General features: G+C 39.4%; 1 protein-coding gene across 1 annotated transcript in view; it reads left to right on the top strand.

Moving 5' to 3' along the window:
* The window catches only part of ctnnbip1 (catenin, beta interacting protein 1), a 12835-nt gene extending 4517 nt beyond the window's left edge, over window positions 1-8318 (top strand). Inside the window, exon 3 of the mRNA XM_010789767.1 lies at window positions 7310-8318. Coding sequence (XP_010788069.1) covers window positions 7310-7368 — 59 coding nt within the window. The 3' untranslated portion in view covers window positions 7369-8318. The remainder of the gene's footprint in view (window positions 1-7309) is intronic.
* Window positions 8319-10503: the final 2185 nt, after the last annotated feature.

The following is a 10503-nucleotide window of genomic DNA, read 5'->3' as shown; positions in this document are numbered from 1 at the left end:
ATATTATATGATATATAATATAATATATATATATATATATATCATGTGTCACAGAAGGTGGAGCCTGGGAATTAAGATTTTCCTTGTGCAAATGACAATACATTTTATTCTAGATTCTTCAGTGTGAAGCTATCTGAGTTTTCTTCAGGTCATAGGATCCTGTCAGTATCCTGTAAATCCTGTCAGTTGTGACTATAAATCTGCAGGGGCATAAAACGCTGGGAAAATCCTTTTGGTGCAGGCCTGTAATTGTATCTAGTGCCATGTTCACCTGTTGTGGAAAGCTGCCACCTGCCCTCCCAGCGCCCTGCCGGGAGATACTGTATCACATCCAGTGACCCGCTGACAGCAGCATCCTGTGCTGCCACGATAACACTCAGATCTGAGGCTTCAATGCCATTCAATCTCCTCTGCTTTGGCAGCTCAGGCCATAAGCACAAGATTGTCCGTCTGTAAACAATACTAGATTCCAGCTGATGATATTAACCTCGCTGAGCTGGGGAAAAATAATCCCTGGCCAACAGTAGAGACACTGAAAGGATCCACAGCACAAAGGGTTTGATTTCTTGTTTCTCCATATGTTCCTCTTTTGCTTTCACCAAGTTAATGATGACAAAGCTGTAGTTGCAGGCTGTTGTTAACAAGGAATCACTCATTGGTCTGTTGCCGACTGAGATTCATCACCTGCTTCTACCTGAAAAGCTAATATACATTTCCAATTCTGTTCATTCCAAGGCCCGATTTTTTGGCAAGTACTTCACTTTGAAAAGTCAGTCCTTCTGAAAATATGAGCTTAAATCACTTGAAGTGGGAAAGTATTAAAATCCCTCGTTCACTGTCATGCTCGGCCGCCTGGTGAAAATGCATTTGCTTCTTGGTAATGGAAATAAATTGATTGTGAGGCCAAACGCCTCTAGTCTCCTCAGTCTTTAATTAAAACCTGTCTCTTAAAAGACAAGGGGAGCAAATGACAAAACTATGTGCCATAGCCTACAGGAAGCATGCATTAAGACATGTTAGGCTAAGATCGTATAAATATCATTAACACCGAGTTCAACACCCCAGCAGACGGTTGCAGATTTCACACGGCACCTCGTACATGTCGGCTATAAAAAACCTCCTCGTCACAGCCTTCGAGTGCTTGTTAGATTTAATTATTGTGGAGATATAAAAGTAGGCCAGGGTGGGACTGTGAGCTTCCACATGTATTTGGCACAAAGGGCGGACCCTCCTCATCAGACAGCACAGACCCTCCAGACTGAATTGTGTGTTTCATTCGACTATCTCTACGGGGAAGATAATTAGCATCTTTCTTTGCTGAATTCAGATGGACTTGGTGAGATCCAGACTTTTGGGGGAGGGAGCCTTTTAATATGAACTCTCAAGTTCCTTTTGAAAAATCATTGGCCAACCGAAATTAGGTTCTGGCAGAGAAGAAGCAGGAGATGAAACCAGAGAGATTGATGAAAATAATACTGGCATACACATGCTGTTTGTCTTCAGTAAAAGCAAAAATCTCTGCTTTGACACAGCAGGGGGGATAAAGATGTTCAACATGAGACAATTATGTAATGGAACACAGTGGGGAGCTGGAGCTATTGCAGAAAAGCACTACTCACAGGATGGTTTGGCGCAAGGACTTGCAATAAGACACATTTATCACAATAAATGCCAGTCTGAATCATTGTGTGAAGGAGGTACATTGTGTAACGGGCAGTCCAGAGCCAGGACAGTGTGCAACACAAGCCTAATGACAGCAGAAAGGCTCTCAGAATACATCCAAGTGTATGGCTGGGCTATATCACACACACACACACACACACACACACACACAGCTGTTGCCTAGCGACAGATAGAAATCAGACTGCATCAGTGGGCGCTGCTGCCAATGAGCAAACAGCTCTTACTCTTTTACTTACTTAGGGTGCAGCTCTGTGTCCGGCCCCTCCCTCCCATGTGCACTGATCCCCTCCTCACCCAGCCGAGGATTACATAAATAACAGCAACAACGGGCATGTCATCCGATTTGTACTCCATTAATGCTTTGAGAGGAAGAAAAGCCCCTTTTAATGGTCTTTCCAGGGAAATGGGTTAAAGCAGAACTATTTTGATATATTTGAAAAGTTGTTGTTTCAAATAAATTAATAAACAGAGGATACTCATTAAGCCAATATCTCAAATGTAGATATATTATACTTTCCTAGTTATTTGGCAATCATTTTTAAAGGAAAATTGGAGAATCAGTTGTCATTGATCACGTGCAAATGTCTGAAAAGATTATCTTCAGGTTTGTTCCGTTGGTTGGGAAAAATCATGAAGCAGTGGTTCTTTGGGCAATCATTTTATAGTTGCGTATCATATCTGCTGATGTTTGGGTTATGTTTAAAATGTAAGTTTTTTTTAATATATTGAAATATTATATAATCATAACTTCTAAGGCATCTGCATGTAGCTATAAATAGCAATAGGGCTAAATTACAATGTTGCTAATTCTTTGCTGTGGTGGTGCCCCACTGCTAAATGGATGCAGCGGAAACACTGTTAGCAGAATCTTCCAACTGAGATGTATTTAAAATCATCATTAGTTGCATCCTCAGCCCACTATAAGCAGCCAGAACAAAATCCTTTTGGGGCGATCAAGACACGAAACGCCGCCCCCCCCCCCACCAGCTTAACATGTTTAAATTTACAAACACACAGAGGGTGTAATTTAACACATGATCTGTCACATAAAGACACTGAGTTAATTACTCTTTATTCTTAAGTATAAAGTCCTTCAATTATCTCTCTCTTTCTAACTCACCATACATTTTATATTATTTAGCATTTGGCTATCACCTTCTACCTCTTTTATAATGTATTTAAGTTCCACATGAGTATAAGAGGGACATGCAAGATCAGACCTCTACTTTTCTAACTGCTGCTTGGTTATTATTTTGATGGTATATTGATGGTTTTGCAAATGATTGATGAAGTTTTCCAGTGATGTCAGATTTGTGTTCTTCACTTCAAACTGTGATATTACAGAGATTTAACAAGCTCTGGGATTTGTTTCAATCAGCAGCAAACAATTCTCAGAGACATTATCTCTTTTAAATGGAGCCGTAAAAGATAGATTTATTAAATTCCACATTTTATGGGCCACATCAAGAAAGTCAATCATCTTCTGCAGGTGTTTTTTTTAGAGAGCCGATCCCAATACTCATAATCAGTTTGATTAAACTTCAATTAGATCACGATTTTCTCAGAGTTTGAGTCAGGTAGTCGTGACACTTCATAAATCTGGCTGTGATTCATGCTTCAGTGACAACAGGATACATGAAGAATCAATAGCACTCTGGCCGAGTTGCCACATTAAGGCGTTGTCACATGGCTCCCACTTGAAAAGGTGGGTTAAAGGATTGCGTTATACAAGGAGTGTAATACAGAGAAATCTAAACAAGATGGTGAATTGACCGTTCATGTTTGTGTAAGAAAGGAGAGGGACAGAGAGAGATTGGTACATCACACTCTCTCTGTGTAATTAGCACTCCAGCTTGCTTCCCAATGACACCTGCTCCAATCTACCGATGCAGCACGTTGCAGCAACACCAAAGGCATCAAGGGACCTCAGCTTTCCCAGGACAACAGAGGTTGCTATGGAAACCCTATCCTCCTCTATCCCTTTTGTTGAGGCCCTGAGACATGCTTCTGGGGGGAGGAGTAAACTTTCCTTGTCAAATCAGGCAAGTTTATCTGTGACAAACTGTATTGTTCAAAGTGACACATTGTTGTCGGCCATAAAAAGCATGGGATAAGAGAGATAAAGGGGGAAGAACCAAAGCTGATAAAGACAAACTTCTGTGCATCTTGTATTATGCAATCGAAGCTCTCTGCAACACAGAGTTTAGTATAACTAAAACTGGAGCAATTTACACAGAGCCCCGAAAAAACCCATGCCTTATTTAATGAGTTCTCACTTCATTTCGAATCACAATAACAGCGTTTATAAATAGCATGCAAGCTCGCGCACCGTCCTGATCACTGCCAGAATTAAGCTACATCAAGGTACTTCAGCTAAAAAGCTGAATAAGAAAAAAGCTCCAGAGCCTTTGGCTGAGAATTCCTCTTTGGCCTGATTAAATTGCAAAAACAAAATAATGTATTTGCATGTATGCTAATCAGGCAATTAAAAACGATCTGAAATGCAAATTACATGACCCACAGACTTAAAAGAAATACGAGCTGCAGACCAAGAGTTAGTTTTTCTCTTGTTTTTCCAAGAAGGAGACAGAATAATATTTGACAGCAGAGTCTGAAGGAGAGACTCTTTTCCAATCAGTCCGATCAATGGCTGTGAGGAAGAATGACAAAACCTCAGGATGGATTACACTGCATACCCTACACATTTGTTTTTCTTATCAGAATAAGCTAAAGCTGACAACAGCAAGGATGTAACCCATTTGTCACATTACCTTTGGTCTGCTCTCACACTTGCACTTCTACTTATGTCTTTAATGCAGCCCAGCCTTGACTAAGAGTAATCAATAACCGAGTGCTTCTCCATGTCCTGCCTCCAGCGCCCTCTAAGCATGATGCCGCCATTCGATCGACAAAGCCATGTCTGACACGTGACACTATAGCTCTATACGAGACCCCCTGAGGACGCTGGTATTGGAGCACCATGCTTCTTTAAACTAGCTTTGGTTTCACACCGCTAGATACTGTGGCTAGAAAACCTCTTTGCCTGGAGCATTACACCGCTAATGGTGGCTCCTGTGCTGATAGCCGGAATGCTTTTTCAATTTAACAGCAGTCACACGACTCGTATTGTGTGGAGGTGGATGAAAGTTACTATAAACCCTATATAGTAGCAGACTAAAAGGTATAATCAGACAAGCTGAAAGGGCTGAGTCATCAGCAGGCTGAGCAGCAACAAAAGAAAACAGTGTGCTTTTTTAGCAAACCAATATTACGCTATTTTTATCTTAAGACTTTGAAGCAGAGGAAGTGAAAAAGCAATGTGGATTTCATTTCTACTGGAAGTGGAAATCTCTAGGCACCTTATGATTAGATAATGTTCAGAGGTCATTTAATTAGACACATCAAATCTTCATTTTGATTTCTTTACATGATTCATTTATTTTTTTCACCATGAGACTACTTGTTACCTTTAAAGCTTAACATATAATATTTATTTATAAAATAAACAGACAAATGTACTTTAATTATTCATCATAAATAGACAGACTGCCCAAACTAACAGTGAGTGGCGATCATAATGTACAGAATTGGGCTGTACATTCTCCAATTATAGATTTTTCTACATAAAGGCTTTATATTTCATAAAGAAACATGATGCATTTCAGTATCGATTTTCATCCCCACCCCTGATTTCTACAGCTCAGAAAACCTTTTAACTCACAGCCAAGTGGGAGATTATTAGGGCTGCCCCCCGATTAGTCGACCAAAGGTTAGTCGGCCAAAGAGTCTTTGGTCGGTCAAGATTTAATTGGTCGTTGGTCGCCGAAAAAAAAAAAAGAAAGATTGAGAAAAACAAACAAACAAACAAACCGGGAAACAGGAGGTGACAGTGAGTCACTTGTTTTCACGTCAGATAAGCTGATAGTTTTAACCATGTCAGGCGTAAAATCAAGAGCTTGGGAGCATTTCGAAAAAGTAACAGACAACCCGAAGAAGGTGATATGCAAACTTTGCAAGCAAATATTCTCCTATCATTCATCAACTACAAACATGACTTATCACCTGAAACATGTAAGTACCGTTAAAGCCATTAAAAGATGGACGCTCTGCGGCTCTAGCCTTAATAAAAAGCCTGTTAGATAAAATGTATTGTCATATTATGGGCTATTAGGCTTAGTGTAAACTTAAATTAATGTGCATTTCTCTCAATAGGCTCATCCACTATACGTTGATAGGGCCACCGCATCTACCTCAACTTCATCTTCGCAGCCGCCATTGAAACTCTCACAGACAACACTCGTTTTGAAGCCCCCTCTTTCCGAGAAAAGGAAGAGAGACATCACCGACAAAATTGCAGATTTTGTGGCACTGGACATGAGACCTGTAAACATTGTCGAGGGGGAAGGGTTCAAACAGATGATGAAGTTCATCCGAACCGGGTTTACACTGTACCCAAACGTGACACCCCGTAATGCACCGCCATTAAAACCAAATATAAACACGACCAAACAGTACTTTTGGAGAAACTTAAAGGCCTGCACAGCAGGTCAGCTTCACCTACCCTGAGCAGCATGGACCTCCAACCAAATGGATGGTTACATGACGTGTGACGGCACACTTATTCCCACAAAATGGCAATTACAGTTCATTCGTGTTGGAGACTAACGTGGCTGGAGGTTGAAGCCACACAGCATGCCAACAAGCAGAGGCGAATCACAGCGAAGTGGATGGAGGAGTTGGGATTGTCCCGCCAGAAAGAGGGTCGCTGTGGTNTTTATATTCCTTCTCGCACTATTTGTATGTATATATATACAGGACTGTCTCAGAAAATTAGAATATTGTGATAAAGTTCTTTATTTTCTGTAATGCAATTAAAAAATTGCATTACAGAAAATAAAGAACTTTATCACAATATTCTAATTTTCTGAGACAGTCCTGTATATATATACATACAAATAGTGCGAGAAGGAATATAAATAAATGTAAGGGATACAAAGGTGCAAGTAAAATTCAGAGTAACTAGACTATATACATGTCAAACATAAAAACAGAATGTGAAATTTAAATACTCTACAGAAATACTCCAACCAACCAGGATTGAGATTTAGTTTTTTGTTTGTAGCAGTTGCCACACGTTCCCAGAAAGAACACAGTGAGCAGAAAAATAAAATCTGAGCCCAGTTTATTGCTTTGGACACATTTGAGCTCCTTTTGCCAGATTATTATGGATATCTGAACGCAGATCTTTTTGTGCCTCTTTCTGTTTATATAAGTCTTTGGTTCACTCGCCAGTCTCAGACAGAAACTGATCACAAATCAGGTCACAGCTTGTATCGATGAAAGAGCTGAGACATTTCCAGTCATCACAGTAAAAGACACTGTTTTGTTCTGGATATTAAAACCTCCTTTGTCAACGTTTAATGTAATACACTTATACATCAACACATTACATTACACTGTTATTACACTGTTCTTGGTTTTCAATCTTGCCTATGTTTATGCTTTTGTTGCATTGTTTTACATTGTAGAATAGCAGGTTGTGTTAATATCTCTGTCTGTGTAATTGAAATCCCAAACAGTGTATTTATTTGCAGGACATGCCTGACATTCTGCTCTTGGTTTTCAGGTGCAGAGGACGTGGTCATGGCGTTCTCGCGGCAGGAGGCGGAGGATCGGCGACAGTGACACTGGTCCCCTCAATCTCCCTCCACTGCACCCCCTCTCCACCCCTCCCCCCCCGCACGTGATCCACACAGCAACCCAAACTCCACAAACGCGACACTGATGAGCTCAGGAGAGGAGGGGGCCCAGGAGGGACAGGAGAGGAGGGAATGAGACTCCAGGAGGTGGCTGCCTCACTCTCTCCCCCAGCCTCTTCAACCCCCCCCACTCGAGCTGGCCCACCATGACCTGAGAGTCACTATGTGCTCAAGCCTCGGCAACAAGGCAGTCAGTGAAATCACTCGCAGGTCGTGTGGATGAATATCAAATGTAGTTTTTTTTTCTGTGGGTGGGTGGGTTGGTTTTGTATTATTTTGTCTGTGTTGAGACATTAGGCAGTGTTACGTGATATATCTGCTGCGGTCACTGGAGCAAAGTGACCGGCAGCAGCTGATTGAAGCAAAGAGAAATATAGTTTGGGTCAAGCAACGAGTGTGATGGTCGATCGTGTTAGGGGAGACATTTTTTATTATTTCTGCTTACCCTAATGGGGCTGACATTGTTTTGATTTAGCTGATGTGTCATTAAGGCTTTTGTATTGTCACACAAGGGGCCTCATTTATAACATTTGAGGTGTATAGAAAAAGGCGTGAAATATGGCAACGCCATCTCCCACGCAGCTGTTCTAGATACTCTGGAACATTTCTGAAACTTCCATGCTGAAGACAAAGTAGCCAAATAAAGTTTAATGTATTAATAACTCTTCTCAGAAAAGTAATGTTTCTTTTATTTATATATATATAGTCCTTCCTAGCCTGTGAGAAAGGTCAGGCTGCACCCGTAAACATTCTGGGAACAAAACCCCTTTTTGTTAACGTATTTCTAGGGCGGGTCCTAGCACAGGATGCAGCACCTGAGCAGCAAAACATTAACATGCCGACAGAAAGAGGGAAATGCTGAGTGAAAAAGGAGGACAATGACAGGCCAATTACAGGACGTTTGAACACGTAGAACCAAGACACATTTACCAAGTGCAGTGAGCCCTGGTTACCTCTGGCTTTTTGTTTAATACCATGCATAAACAACGTGTTTTTTATTTAAGAATTTGCCTTTCTAATCCTGTGGAGCTCACTGCTGTTGTGATTTGCTAACTGTCTCTTACCGGTCAACTAAGAAATGACCACAAAGCGTTACGTCTTACTGAATCAACATCTGTGACGTTTAACAAACATCCCTCTCTGTGTATTTGCAGTCTGACCTTTTTTGTTCACTTACAAATATTCGAATGACACACTGATTGATGTGTGTGTTAACACTCACAGCAGGCCTGCCATTAATCATTCATGTTTAATTATGGGAGTGAGCAGATAGGGTGCCAAGGCTAGGGACTGGATTGATGGGTGAAAGGAGATTTTAGAAAGAACACTATTTTCTTCTCAACAAATCTAGTTTTATAAACGAGGCCCCTCTTGTTCTTCTGCTGCTTTGTTTTGAACCATAGGCTGTTGAAAGTGCAAAAAACCTTTCTCTTGTGGAAAGCGTAATAATTAACGACACTAGGAATTTCTAATCTCATGAAACACAGGTGTACACATTCTCCCCAACACTGGTTTGCAGTTGTTCCGGCATGTAAAATCTTTTTTTGTTGTTGTACAAATAGATGGGAAAATACAATCATTGTGCCAATTATCATTTTTGGTGTTTTTTATCTGTAAAATGACATTAACATAATGATCTAAGAAGAATTGTTAATAGACAAGCTGTAGTTGTAATTTATTGTTTACTGAATTGACTTCCTCAAACACATCATTAGAGAGAGAACCAGTAGATAGTTTAATTTCATCAGCGGTGGCTCTTTGTTCACACTAAAATCACACAAACTCTAATTTTTAACTACCTGTTACTAACCATGTGAAGCCAAACATAAGAGCTGTGTGCTATTTCTGACTGTACTGTATCACTTGCACTATTATCAATGGGATTTTTGCAAAAAATACATTTTGATATCTAGCGCAGAGATTTTATGTTTGGTTCAATGGATAAAAGAAAACTTTTTAATCATGTTTTTATTCCTTCAGTGATTTCAAAAAGTATCTTCTCTGTGTTAATTCAACTGGAAAAGCTCAAAGGAATATATGTTAACAACCAACATGTTTTTCTAGTGACACGCTCAATATTTAATGTGTTTTAAATACAGTTTGTTAACTTGTATAACTTAAAAAATAATTGTAACGTAATGTTTTAAAGCCAAGCATGTCTGCCTCGTGATTTATAATGTTCATTCAGCCGAAGACTTTTGAAGCCTCGGCACATTGACCATTGTTTGTACATTCTTGACGTTTGTGGAAGCTACTATCACTTTTAAAATGTTTCAGAAAAAAATCATAATTTTTGTATGGGTCAAGTGTTATCCATTATTTGTTGTTGGCAATAACTTCTATTTGAATGTCTTCATCGATCATTGTTCAAGTAATCAGCCAACAGATCTATCACGCTGTCCGCCTGTGACTAAGACATTTGTCTTTTTATGTTTACTTAAAAAAAAAAAAAAACATTCTTTATTTGTCTATGCATAGTTTTTTTTCTCTCTTTTAAAGGTTTCTTACTGTACATTTTATCGGGTTGTTCTACAGCCTGTAGTCAAGTTGTGGATGAATGTATGTGTGTTTGAGTGTGTGTGTGAATGTGTCATCATTCAATTTGCTACCGGTTTTTGATCTTCACCATGCGGTTGCGTTTGACTAGGATCGATGTATCTTTTTACTGTGATGACATTGCCTAATTGTCCTATTTTTTTGTGTTGCTTTTTATATTTTATTTTCCTCTCAGTCGACATTGATTAGTTGGTTTTGTTTTTGTATGGCTGCTGACCATGTCTTGACTTAATGCTTCCAAATCCTATACCAACTGAACCATTAAAGATATTTTAAACAGTGCAAAGTTACCTTTCCTTCTTTTTTCCAGGATTTAAGTTGAACGTCACACATGCAAGCTCCAAGATTAGAAAAGTATCTTTGCATACATGGCTGCTTGTCTACAGATAAGGCCTCATGCTCGCCATAATTATTATTATAATAATTATATTATATAATAATAATTATTATTATTATAATATATATTATTATTATATTATATAATATTATTATTATTATATATATT

Source organism: Notothenia coriiceps, unplaced genomic scaffold, assembly GCF_000735185.1.
Source record: "Notothenia coriiceps isolate Sejong01 unplaced genomic scaffold, NC01 NC01_scaffold00033367, whole genome shotgun sequence".
Taxonomy (NCBI): domain Eukaryota; kingdom Metazoa; phylum Chordata; class Actinopteri; order Perciformes; family Nototheniidae; genus Notothenia; species Notothenia coriiceps.
The sequence above is the reverse complement of the archived record's forward strand: the minus strand, read 5'-3'. Positions and strand labels throughout refer to the sequence as shown.